Raw genomic sequence first — 11,684 nt, 5'->3', positions numbered from 1 at the left:
AAGCTGGCATTCGATTTATTGGGTCATATGTGACTACGGATTCAGTCATTTAAAAATATCTTTGTTCAGCATGATTGATGGTTGTGCAGTGGTTAGAGCATCGACCCGGGATGCTGAGGACCCAGGTTCAAAACCTGGAGGTCACTGGCTTCAGTGCAGGCTCATCTGGCTTGAGTGCAGGCTTGCCAGCTTGAGCATGGGTTTGCTGGCTTGAGTGTGGCATCATCAACATGATCCTAAGCTCACTGACTTGAGCCCAAGGTCACTGGCTTGAGCAAGGGGTCACTGGCTCAGCTTGAGCCCCATGGTCAAGGCACATATGAGAAGCAATCAATGAACAACTAAAGTGCACAACTATGAGTTGATACTTCTCATCTCTCTCCCTTCCTCTATCTCTCAAAAAAAATTATATATATATATATATAATATTTTGCAATAATTTTGCTGTTTTAAAATGTTGCATTTATGTTGATCACTGAGGCTTTTGGTGCTCTCTTAAATTTTGCACTCGAGGCCAGTGCCTCCCTCACCTCACACTATTCCAGCCTTTGGACTAAAGGCCTGGTCTGTCCATAGCACCATTTCCTCACCTATGTAAATGGAAGGGGTGAGGCAGGACAAGATCTCTGTGGAAGGAAAAAAGTAACCTCACAGGGTGATATGATCATATATTCCTAAATGGGCAGGTCTTGATGGGTAGTCATGCCCATGCCCATACCTTCTTTAGTAAAAGGGTTTTAAGCAAGCCCTGCCCATTGTTCTTGTGCTTCTAGGTTAACACATTTTTGAAATGCCGTAAGTAATACCTCTGGAAGCTGCAATCTCCCTCAAGAGAGCACATAATCTAGTTAACTGTCCTGTAGTCCAGCCCCTGCCTTGCTTCCTTCAACCTTCATGTAATTTCCCTTACGTTCCCTCTTGAATTTCAGGTGCATAAAAGAAACTGCAAAGCTTGTTGGGAACATCTAAGATCTTGCTTCCTGGCAATTGTCATCAGTATTGGCTCAAATAAATTTGTATAAAAATTCTCTAGGCCCTGGCAGGTTAGCTCTGTCTGTTAGAGGGTTGTGGGAAACATCAGGGTATCAGGTTCCATCTCCGGTCAATAAACATGTGGAGAAGCGATCAGTGAATGCACAACTGAGTGGAACACCACAACAAATGAATGCTTCCCTCTCTCTCGCTCGCTCTAAAAAGAAATCAATAAAAATAAATAAACAATAAAAATTCTCTATAGGTTTGTACATTTCTTAGGTGGGGTCACACCTGTATAGTACCCTGGAAGGTGAAAAGGCCACCAAGTTCCAGGCGAACCCCGTTCTTCCGGACTTCTGGCCCAGGCAGGAGCGTACCTTTCAAAAAGAAAAGGCGCCTGCGTCATCAGCCAGCGACGAGAGGCTTAGTCAACTCCTCTCTAATTGGTTCCTTTCTTCAAGCTGTTTTGAAAAAGCGGTGGGGATTTGCTCTCCTTTAACTCTACATTTCAGATAATTGGAGAGGGGGTGAAGTTTGGGGAGAAATTTAAGTCACGTAGGGATCGGAAGTCCCGGGAGCCGGCCGTCAGCAGAAGAGGGTGGGTCAAGGGGCGGGCTTCTCTTTTCCGGGCGGGATTCTTCGGGTTATGCTGGATGGTGCAGCCAAGCTATGCTTTCCCAGAGCCTGGGAGGCGGGATTTGGGGCGGGGCCGAGCACGGTGCCAGGGAGGGGCCGGGTCGGAGGCGGTGTCCAGCGCGGAGCCCAGTGCAAACTTCGGGATCAGCTGGATCGTTGTCCCAGCAATGGCTCCGCGCTGCTGGCGTTGGTGGCACTGGTCGGCGTGGCCTCGGATTCGGCCGCCTCCCACAGGGAGCATCGCGAGTAGGAGCTGGGCACCCCTGGGCCTGCATGGGAGCACGTGGGGAGGCCTGCAAGCGCTAAGTGGAAGGATTGGAGCCTAGCTGGGGCAGAGCTGGAGAGGGACAAGAGAGAGGACCGGGGGCGAGACTGGAGGGGTCCACTCACACGGACGAGGTGGGGTGGTGTACGGGGCAGATGGGGGCCTGTGGGGTGAGGTGCCCTAGGGTGATACAAGGTTCAATAAAGGTGAGCAGGGGAGACCATAATGTACACGGCTGTGAGAAGAGGTGAATGAGGGTGATATGGAGGTCTGCAGGGCAAGAGAGAAGTCTGAGGTGAGACAAATGAGACGGGTCTATTGGGGCAATGTAGAGTTCTATGGGAAGAGGGGATAGAGAGGTAAATGGGAACCTTGTGGGAAGATCCATGGGGTGGGATTAGGGTGATGCAGGGTCCTTTGAAGGATGTGGAATTCTAGCTGGGTGGGTAGGGAACCCCATAAGAAAAATATAAAAGTACTGTGCAGGGCAATTTCATGGGTGAAATATGGGGTTCTGAATGAAGACACAGTCGTTGAGGCTCAGATGAAATAAGGAACCCTGCAAACGCCAAAGCTTTGACAAAAAAGAGGAAGTTCACACTTGAGAAGCTCTGACTCGTGTTCAGCACTGAAGCTGGTTTGGGACTGGGGAGGGAGTGCTGTCCTGACCTCTGTCCTACTCCCCTACCCCAGGCTCCCGCCAGCAGTTCTCCACGCAGGAGCAGACCCTCCAGATCTCTGTGGTGGGCAGTGGCCCAGCTGGCTTCTACACTGCCCAGCACCTGTTAAAGGTAAGCCTAACCCCCCTGGTTCCCTCACCCATGATTCACTTACTGCTCCAATCCTAAGGGCAAGCCCCACCCTTGTGAATTTTAAAAAATATTTTATTTATTGATTTTGTGGAGTGGGGAGCTCAAGAAGTATCAACTCATAGTTGCTTCACTTTAGTTGTTCCTTGATTGCTTGTTGTATATGCCTTGACGGGGCAAGGCCAGGATTTCGAGCCAGCAACCTTGCATTCCAGTACGACACTTTATCCACTGCTCCACCACAGGCCAGGCACCATCCTTTTGAGTTTTAAAAGCACTCTTGGATCCCTGAGGGGAAGGGGCTTCCAGCCAATCTAGATAGGATACTTTTTACATTCTTTGTCACTTACATCTGGGGCTTCCACTCTAGGTCCTCAGCTATGAGAGAAGTGTGTTTGCCTGACGGCTGATGGTCAGTGGTCAGTGGTCAGTGGCAGATGACTGTGCTTCCTTGACCAAGCCCACCAAGGAGCTTTTGCAGACCTGCAGGATGACTTTATCCTGCCCCTCATGTTCCCTTCTTTTCTGTCTCCACTCTGTCCCCAACATCCTGGATCTTGAGGTCCTACCCCCTTCTCAGGGTTTTCTGTAACTTTATCCACCTTACATGCTCTCTTCACCAGTGTCTGTATCCCTCCCCATGCCTTGCTGTTCTTTCAGCCTGCTCTCCAACCCCCAGCCCCCCACCCAAAGGCTAGTATCTCAGTACTTACAGTATTGGCCTTGGTGGGCAGGGCCCCAAGGTTACTAATTACCCTTGAGACTTTGCCAGACCTTGGACCTTGGTGGGCGGGAGGGAGAACCATGGTGGGGGAAGGGAGAAAAAGACCTAGGCTGACTAAGACAGGACAGTGGCCTTGCTTTGGCAGGACTTGGAGTGTCCGTGAAGAGACAGGAGAAAGGATGACTATATTAATTATATACACATTTGCAGATACTTGAAGGGTACAGTGACTAACTGGCCCAGTTTGCCCAGGACATGGGGCTTTCGATGTTAAAACTGGGAAGGTCTTGGAAAGACTGAGATAAGTTGGTCGCCTTGTTGTAAAGTGACCTAAGTGCACCTTCCAAGCAACACCGGCGGGGGGGGGGGGGGAGCTAATTACGATAATATCATGAGCTTAAGCTGAGTTAGGTGGGGTTAGTCAGAAAGTGTTTCCTAGAGAAGGTGCATTTAATCTTCATTGAAGGAGAGAGCCTTCCATGTGTGGGGAGTCATCCCAGGCAAGCTGCCATGCAGTTGGACAACCCTGGGCAGGGGAGGCCCTGGAGGGCTTTCTGTAAGGAACAGTGTTAGCTGCACCTGAATTTCGGGGAGCAGGGAGATTGGGCCTTCCAGGCAGGCCTCTCAGTGCCTGCAGTGTGAACAAAGGCTCTGGCATGCCCTCAGCCAGCAAACACCTGCACTGCTTTCCCTGTGGGTGCTGAGGGATAGACACAGAGGCCGGTTATGAGCTGGTCCTTGGCCACGGGGAGCTCTAAGCTATTGGCTGTGCTCCAGCAGCAGGAATGTGCACAGCACACCTGGGCAGTTGCACTGGTCATCCAGGGCGCTCAGGTTCGGAGCTTGTGGGAGCTCCTAGGGAATTTGAGGTCATAGGTGGGAGCCTATGAAACTTCCCCAGGAGCTATGTGCCTAGGGGGGAGGGTGGGGGTCCAGACTGGAAGAACCTCAGAATGTTTCTGTTAGAAGGGGGCCAGAGGAAAACAGGCTTAAGAAAGAACAGCAGAGGGATGAGGGGAGCTGCAGGGTTAAGCAGTAGAGGGCTTCCTGAGGATGAGGTCGGTCATGCAAGATAACCAGTAAACATGTCCAGCGAGGTAGCTTTATGGAGGTGGCCTTGGAGAGAGCAGTGTGACCTATAGGGAAGGACCCGCAGCAGGAAAGAAGGGAAGATAAAGTCAGATTGTGTAAGGTACTGTCCGCCAGGCTGAGCAGTGTGAACTTTGTCCTGTGGCGGTGGGCAGCCAGGGCAGGTTTGTGAGCGAGGCAGTGACTTGCAACAACAGAAATAGTGGGATAGCTTGGGGTATTGCACACTCACCACAGGTCAAGCCCTAGCCTAAGTGCTTTAGGCCTTGCTCATTTAATCTTGAGTACCGTGCCAGAATCGAGCATCCTTCTTTTGTAAGGAGAAGTTAGAGAGCCCAAGAGTGATGGGGTCCTCGTGGCTGTTGACTACAAAGCCAGAGCTCTTCCTAGGTACCACATCAGTGGGGATTGAAGGAGGTGAGTCAGGCACCACCTGTGGCAGGCACAGATAGGAAAGTCAGGAAACATGGGTGGGCGGGTGGGTGATGGGGGCCTGGCCTTGGGTATAGGCAATGGAGTGGAGGGAAAGGGGGACTTGGACGAAGGTGAGGAGGTGAGCAGCAAGAAGCCTTTGTGAGGATGAGGGACTGGAGGGATCATTTAGCGTCAGTCCCACTCAATCAGGAGTGTTAGAGCAAGAGCCAGGGTGGGGTTACAAGGCAGGGCATTGTGTCATTGGACACTTCTTGACTTGGAACCTGCTTATGGCCCAGTCATTTTCTGTCCTGACCTCCTGGATGCTTTCCAACAACCTTGATGGGGGCAGAGGTTGGCACAGTGTTGTCCCGGTTTATAGCGAAAGAGGCATATCTGGGACTTAACCGTCATGTGGCTGGTTGGTGCCTGACCCCCAACTCTGTGCCTTCCCCATGGTCCCTCTAGGTGCCCTGGAACCAATGTGTGAGTGAGGCTGTTGTTTTTTCTAAGACTAAGAGTAGAGCCCCTTTTATCTCCCTCTGTCCCGTACATTCCCCAACTATGCTCACAACTGTCCAGCTTAGTGTCCTTTCCACCAGGATGATCCTGGAGACTAGAGCTAAGGCAGGCATGAATTTCAGAGGATATCAGCCTGACTGGGCATTTCTAGAAGTGTTGAGGGTTCTAAGGTGGGTTGTGTGGAACATCTGCTTCAGGTAGATGAAGAAGCTGATACCCCTCCAGTGGAGCGAGGCTGCCTCCTTCCCACTGGCTGAGTTCTCACCATCTGACCTCAGCTGCGCCATTCTTTTTTTTTTTTTTTTTTTTTTTTACAGAGACAGAGAGTGAGTCAGAGAGAGGGATAGACAGGGACAGACAGACAGGAATGGAGAGAGATGAGAAGCATCAATCATCAGTTTTTCCGTTGTGACACCTTAGTTGTTCATTGATTGCTTTCTCATATGTGCCTTGACCGCGGGCCTTCAGCAGACCGAGTAACCCCTTGCTGGAGCCAGCAACCTTGGGTCCAAGCTGGTGAGCTTTGCTCAAACCAGATGAGTCTGCACTCAAGCTGGCGACCTCGGGGTCTCGAACCTGGGTCCTTCCGCATCCCAGTCCGACGCTCTATCCACTGCGCCACCTCCTGGTCAGGCAGCTGCGCCATTCTTGTCTGGCTCTCTGGGTGGTTGGCCTCCTTGTGTCCTCTGCCCACTGAGCTGGGCTCTCCTGCTCTGTCTGGGAAAGGGAGGACTGGTAAGAACGCAGCCCCTCCCTCGGTCTCACAACCTGCCACCCTCTCTCCCAGCATCACACCCGGGCCCATGTGGACATCTTTGAGAAGCAGCTTGTACCCTTCGGCCTGGTGCGCTTTGGTGTGGCGCCTGACCACCCTGAGGTCAAGGTGGGTCTCAGTGGGCATGGAGGGGAGGTTTGGAGGCTTTGGTGAAGGTGAGGAGGGAAGGGAAGCTCCCTGGTGGCATGGAATGACCCCAGATCCTGTAGATGTCACCCACATCCCATCCTGGGGATATTGTGGGGTGAAGGTGGCACAAGCATGGTCCCTGGACCTGCCCCATCATCTAATCCCTCATACTCTGGGGCCTGGCAGAATGTCATCAACACCTTTACCCAGACGGCCCGCTCTGACCGCTGTGCCTTCCATGGCAATGTGGTTGTGGGCAGGGACGTGACCGTGCCAGAGCTGCAGGAGGCGTACCACGCTGTGGTGCTGGTAAGTGCAGATGGGCAGGGAGGAAGGGCATTGGGGCAGGGCAGCAGCAGGAGGTGGAGGCAGAGGGATGGAAGGCAGAGGGGTGAGGCCCAAACCACTGGGCATAGGCCAGAGTGGAAGCCGAGGGAGAGGAGCTTGCAGGAGGGCCCCGGAGGCTGGTGGGCCCTTAGCCGGTGCTGAGGGCTCTGGGTCTTTCCTCAGAGCTATGGAGCAGAGGACCACCGAGCTCTGGAAATTCCTGGTGAGGAGCTGCCTGGTGTGTTCTCAGCCCGGGCCTTTGTGGGCTGGTACAATGGGCTTCCTGAGAACAAGGAGGTGAGTTCTGGGAGCACTTCCGCTGCTGCCTCTTTCTCCCCACTCCTCGTCCAGTGCTGGGCAGCTGTTGGATGCCAGAGCTGGGGGAAGAGGGAGCCATCGTCTAGGAGTGGAAGGCTCCCAGTGAGATGAGATGTGAGACGTCAGGCTGATGAAGCGGGAGGTCAACTGTGGAAGGTCTGGGAAGAGAGGGTGCGGTCAGGTGGGGGAGGACCTGACTTAAGGCTCCAAGTGCTATGGACTGGTAGCCTGACTGGAGCCAAGGCTAGGGTACCCTATCCAGTCCTCTCCCCTCCAGCTGGCGCCGGACCTGAGCTGTGACACAGCTGTGATTCTGGGGCAGGGGAACGTGGCTCTGGATGTGGCCCGGATCTTATTGACCCCACCTGAGCACCTCGAGGTGAGTGGGTAGGCCTGGGGTGGGAAGGGTAGAGCAGAGGTCACACTGAGGAGAGGGTGCCCTAGCTGCAGGGTTCAGGACTCATCCCTCCAAACTGAGCTCAGTGACACACAAAGGCCTTCAGAAAGGCAACCTGTGAGTTTCATCTTCTACAATTTCTTCTTCACTTTCAGCACTCTAGCTACATGGGCCTTTAACAAAAAAGTATTCAGTGTGCCACAGGACCTTTGCACATACTACTGTGCTATTTGGAACACTCTCAACTCACCTCCTGCCAGTCAATCTTTTAGTTCTTAGCTCAGTTTTCCCTTTATTCAGGAAGCCTTATACCTTCCTCTCACAGACATATCTACTGTTTCTTCTTTTAATGTTTATCTTATTGATTTGAGAGATTGGAAGGGAGAGAGAGAGACAGAGACAGGAACATTGATCTGTTTCTGTATGTGCCCTAATCAGGGATCGAACTGGCAACCTCTGTGCTTCAGGACAATGCTATAGCCAAGCAAGCTATCCAGCCAGGGCAACTTGTCTACTGTTTCAAAGAATGTTGTGATCATTTTAATTTTATGTTTATTGATGAGTATTTGATAACTATCTCTCTCTCTACTAGATAAGAAGCCATATAAGGGCCAACACCATGTCTCTTTTCCACACCACTAATACCCTCCTCTCCCTGCCCCTTGCATGGTACCCTGAATATGGTAAACACTTGTTGAGTGCAATAGCATGGGTCTGGTTTGCTACTATGTAGTTTGAGCCATTTGCAGAATTGGAAGCAGTGCTCCATATGGCCAGCAGGTGGGGCAGTGGTGCATTTACTGGTGTCAACCTTCTCAGGCTCAGGGTAGGGACATGACCAAACGGAGAGGCTTAGTGTTGGATGACTTTAAAATCCTCCTTTTGTGCCAGAAAACAGACATCACAGAGGCTTCCCTGGAGGTACTGAGGCAGAGTCGGGTGAAGATGGTGTGGATAGTGGGCCGACGTGGACCCCTGCAAGTGGCCTTCACCATTAAGGTGCTGGGGCCAGAGAGAGAGGGGTCAGGGTCCTAAATAGATGGTCTTCCCTTGGGAGGTGGGATAGGGCAGAGCCCCTGGGAATGCTGCTGCCTGAGGTAGAACAGGGGAGCCAGACAGGGCCCTGTGCCTTCCGTGGTGGTGGGTGGTGGTGTCCCCGACGTGGCCTGGGCTGTGGGGGGCCTCAGGAGTGGACAGTGCTCTGAGCCTGACCTCCCCCACCACTTCTCACCCCCACCCCCAAGGAGCTTCGGGAGATGATTCAGTTGCCAGGAACCCGGCCCATTTTGGATCCTGCAGATTTCTTGGGCCTCCACGACAGAATCAAGGGTGAGGGGCCCTGGCCTGGCCCCCTAGCTCACTAGGGAGGGGATGGTCGAGGTCAGAGAGGGCTTGGGGGAGGGCCTTTTGAGAGAGGGCTGTAACCCAGGGACAACCCTGAGATGTTCTGTGTTGCTGACAGAGGTGCCCCGCCCGAGGAAGCGGCTGACGGAACTGCTGCTTCGAACAGCCGCAGAGAAGCCAGGGGAGGAGGAGGCTGCCCGCCAGGCAGTGGCCTCCCGAGTCTGGGGTCTCCGTTTTTTCCGAAGCCCCCAGCAGGTGCTGCCTTCACCAGATGGGCGGCAGGCAGCAGGCATCCGCCTGGCCGTCACCAGACTGGAGGTGAGTGAGTCTCTTGCTACCCAAAGACGCCCTGTTCTCAAGTCTCCTCACTTCAGCTGGGTGTTGCTCACACTCTCCCCGACAGGGTGTTGGTGAGACCGCCTGGGCAGTGCCCACTGGAGACACGGAGGACCTCCCTTGTGGGCTGGTGCTGAGCAGCGTTGGGTATAAGAGCCGCCCCATTGACCCCAGTGTGCCTTTTGACCCCAAACTTGGGATCATCCCCAATAAGGAGGGCCGGGTTGTGGATGTGCCAGGTGAGAGGGTACAAGAAATCTAGGCACCAAACTATGATGGGGGACAGGGAGGCTGGTGTCTTCTGGGGCCATTCACACCCATTCATTCATCCAGTGACAAGCACTGAAAAACTGCTCTGATTCAGGCCCTAGGGCAGGGGACGGGAACCTATGGCTCGCGAGCCAGATGTGGCTCTTTTGATGGCTGCATCTGGCTCGCAGACAAATCTTTAATAAAAAAAATAATGTTAAAAATATAAAACATTCTCATGTATTACAATCCATTCCTTTCCTACCGCTCATGTTCATGGTTGCGGGTGGCTGGAGCCGATCACAGCCGTCCTCTGGGACAACACCAAATTTTTATTGGATAATGCGTAACTAGTACACGGGTCGTTGTATGGCTCTCATGGAATTACATTTTAAGCCTGACCAGGTGGTGGCGCAGTGGATAGAACATCAGACTGGGATCCAGAGGACCCAGGTTAGAGACCCCGAGGTTACCAGCTTGAGCGCGGGCTCATCTGGTTTGAGCAAAAAGCTCACCAGCTTGGACCCATGGTCGCTGGCTTGAGCAAGGGGTTACTTGGTCTGCTGAAGGCCTGCGGTCAAGGCACATATGAAAAAGCAATCAATGAACAACTAAGGTGTCGCAATGCGCAACGAAAAACTAATGATTGATGCTTCTTATCTCTCCGTTCCTGTCTGTCCCTGTCTATCCCTCTCTCTGACTCTCTCTGACTCTGTTAAAAATAAATAAATAAATAAATAAAATAAAATAAAATATGTGGCGTTCATGGCTCTCTCAGCCAAAAAGGTTCCCGACCCCTGCCCTAGAGGTCTGGGTCCTGGAACCAGCCCCGCCCTCCTCCTGGCCCTAGGGAAGGTTCCCAGTCTAACTGATATGCCCACCTATATATGATTATTAAATCATTCAATTTACTGAGGGAGGCCTGTTCTGGGTTAGGCCCTGTGCTCAGTGCTGGATTTGGAGATTAAAGTCCTCAGGGGGCTTCCAAGCTGTTCCTGTCTGTCTATTTCTTCAGCAAATGTTTACAAAGAGCCTGCTGAGAATGGAGGTGGGCAAGGCCCAGCTCTTACCCTCAGGGGGCTCCTGCCCATGGGGAAACTGAGGTGCAGGGGAGGTGGGCCAGTGGCCACAGTGGGCCTAGCTGATGGGGCTGCTGGGAGGACTCGGGGTATGTGGATGCATGTGCACACGTGTGTATACCGGAGGGTCAGGCTTACAGATGACTGTCCAGCCACCTGTCCTTCCCTTCCCACTTTGTTACCCCTTCCTAGGCCTCTACTGCAGCGGCTGGGTGAAGAGAGGGCCCACAGGTGTCATCACCACTACCATGGCTGACAGCTTCCTCACAAGCCAGACACTGCTGCAGGACCTGAAGGCCGGGCTGCTGCCGCCTGGCCCCAGGCCTGGCTATGCGGCTGTCGAGGCCCTGCTCAGCAGCCGAGGTCTGGGCCCCTTGTGAGCTCCTGGGAGGTGGGGTGGGCAGCCGTTGGGCCTTTCCACTGGGAGGGAGGGTGTGCTCAGAGCTGGGATGGAGGAGGAGGTGGGGCAGTGACTTATCTTCTCTGTGCCTCAGGGGTCCGGCCCGTCTCTTTCTCGGACTGGGAGAAGCTGGATGCTGAGGAGGTGTCCCGGGGCCAGCGTACTGGGAAGCCCAGGGAGAAGCTGCTGGATCCTCAGGAGATGCTGCAGCTGCTGGGGCGCTGAGCCCGGATCCCAGCCCAGCAGGGAGGGGAGAGTGCTGTACAGAGGAGTGGGGCTGGTCAGTCTGAGCGGACTCTGCTCTCTGCAGCATCCCCTGCCTGCCCTGGCACGGGGCTTTGGCGGCCTCTTCCAGGACCAGTGAGTGTTCCCTCCTGCCAGAAGGTATCCCTTGCCAATGTGGGTTTAACTCTCGGCAAGGAGATAACCTCAGTTAAGGATGGGTGCAGGTGCAGGCTGACCTTCCTCCCTCCTAACTCTCCTGCTGGACTACGGAGGGTCACCAGGTCAAGAATTTGCTGAAAATAAAACAGCTGCAATGGAAGGCCAAATGTTGATGTGCCTGTGATTTCTTCTGGGGCCTGGAGTCACCTTCCAGCTGCGGCTCCCCTCTAGCCCCCAGGTGGCGCCGCAGAGCCAACTCTGCTCAGGGGCCTCTTGGCGCCGGCTGTGGGTTTGGTAACCAGTGCTGGCACAGACCGTCCCTTTCTATCCTTGGCCCTGCTGCTGTGGCCTGCCGGCCTTCTGCCCACACGGCAGGCACCCTGGGGTCTTCTCTTCTGGCCCCATTCCTGGTTATCCGCCGGCATAACTATAACAAGAAAAGAGAAAAAGTGGGAGCGAGGGGACTGGGCAGCAGCTTGCCCCAGCCCCTCCTTGTGGTCCCTTCTGTTTTG

General features: G+C 53.6%; 1 protein-coding gene across 1 annotated transcript; it reads left to right on the top strand.

Moving 5' to 3' along the window:
• The first annotated feature begins 1,698 nt into the window (after nt 1-1,698).
• Nucleotides 1,699-11,332, top strand: FDXR (ferredoxin reductase). The gene is made up of 12 exons (XM_066386867.1): nt 1,699-1,857; nt 2,570-2,667; nt 6,222-6,317; nt 6,525-6,647; nt 6,849-6,962; nt 7,261-7,362; nt 8,272-8,379; nt 8,625-8,709; nt 8,843-9,042; nt 9,128-9,299; nt 10,581-10,751; nt 10,883-11,332. Exons 1-12 carry the CDS (start codon nt 1,779-1,781, stop codon nt 11,011-11,013), a joined length of 1,479 nt encoding a protein of 492 aa, XP_066242964.1. The 5' UTR covers nt 1,699-1,778; the 3' UTR covers nt 11,014-11,332.
• Nucleotides 11,333-11,684: the final 352 nt, after the last annotated feature.

The sequence above is a fragment of the Saccopteryx leptura genome, chromosome 5 (assembly GCF_036850995.1).
Source record: "Saccopteryx leptura isolate mSacLep1 chromosome 5, mSacLep1_pri_phased_curated, whole genome shotgun sequence".
NCBI classification, from domain to species: domain Eukaryota; kingdom Metazoa; phylum Chordata; class Mammalia; order Chiroptera; family Emballonuridae; genus Saccopteryx; species Saccopteryx leptura.
Note: the sequence above shows the minus strand (reverse complement) of the source record. Positions and strands in the feature narration are given on the sequence as shown.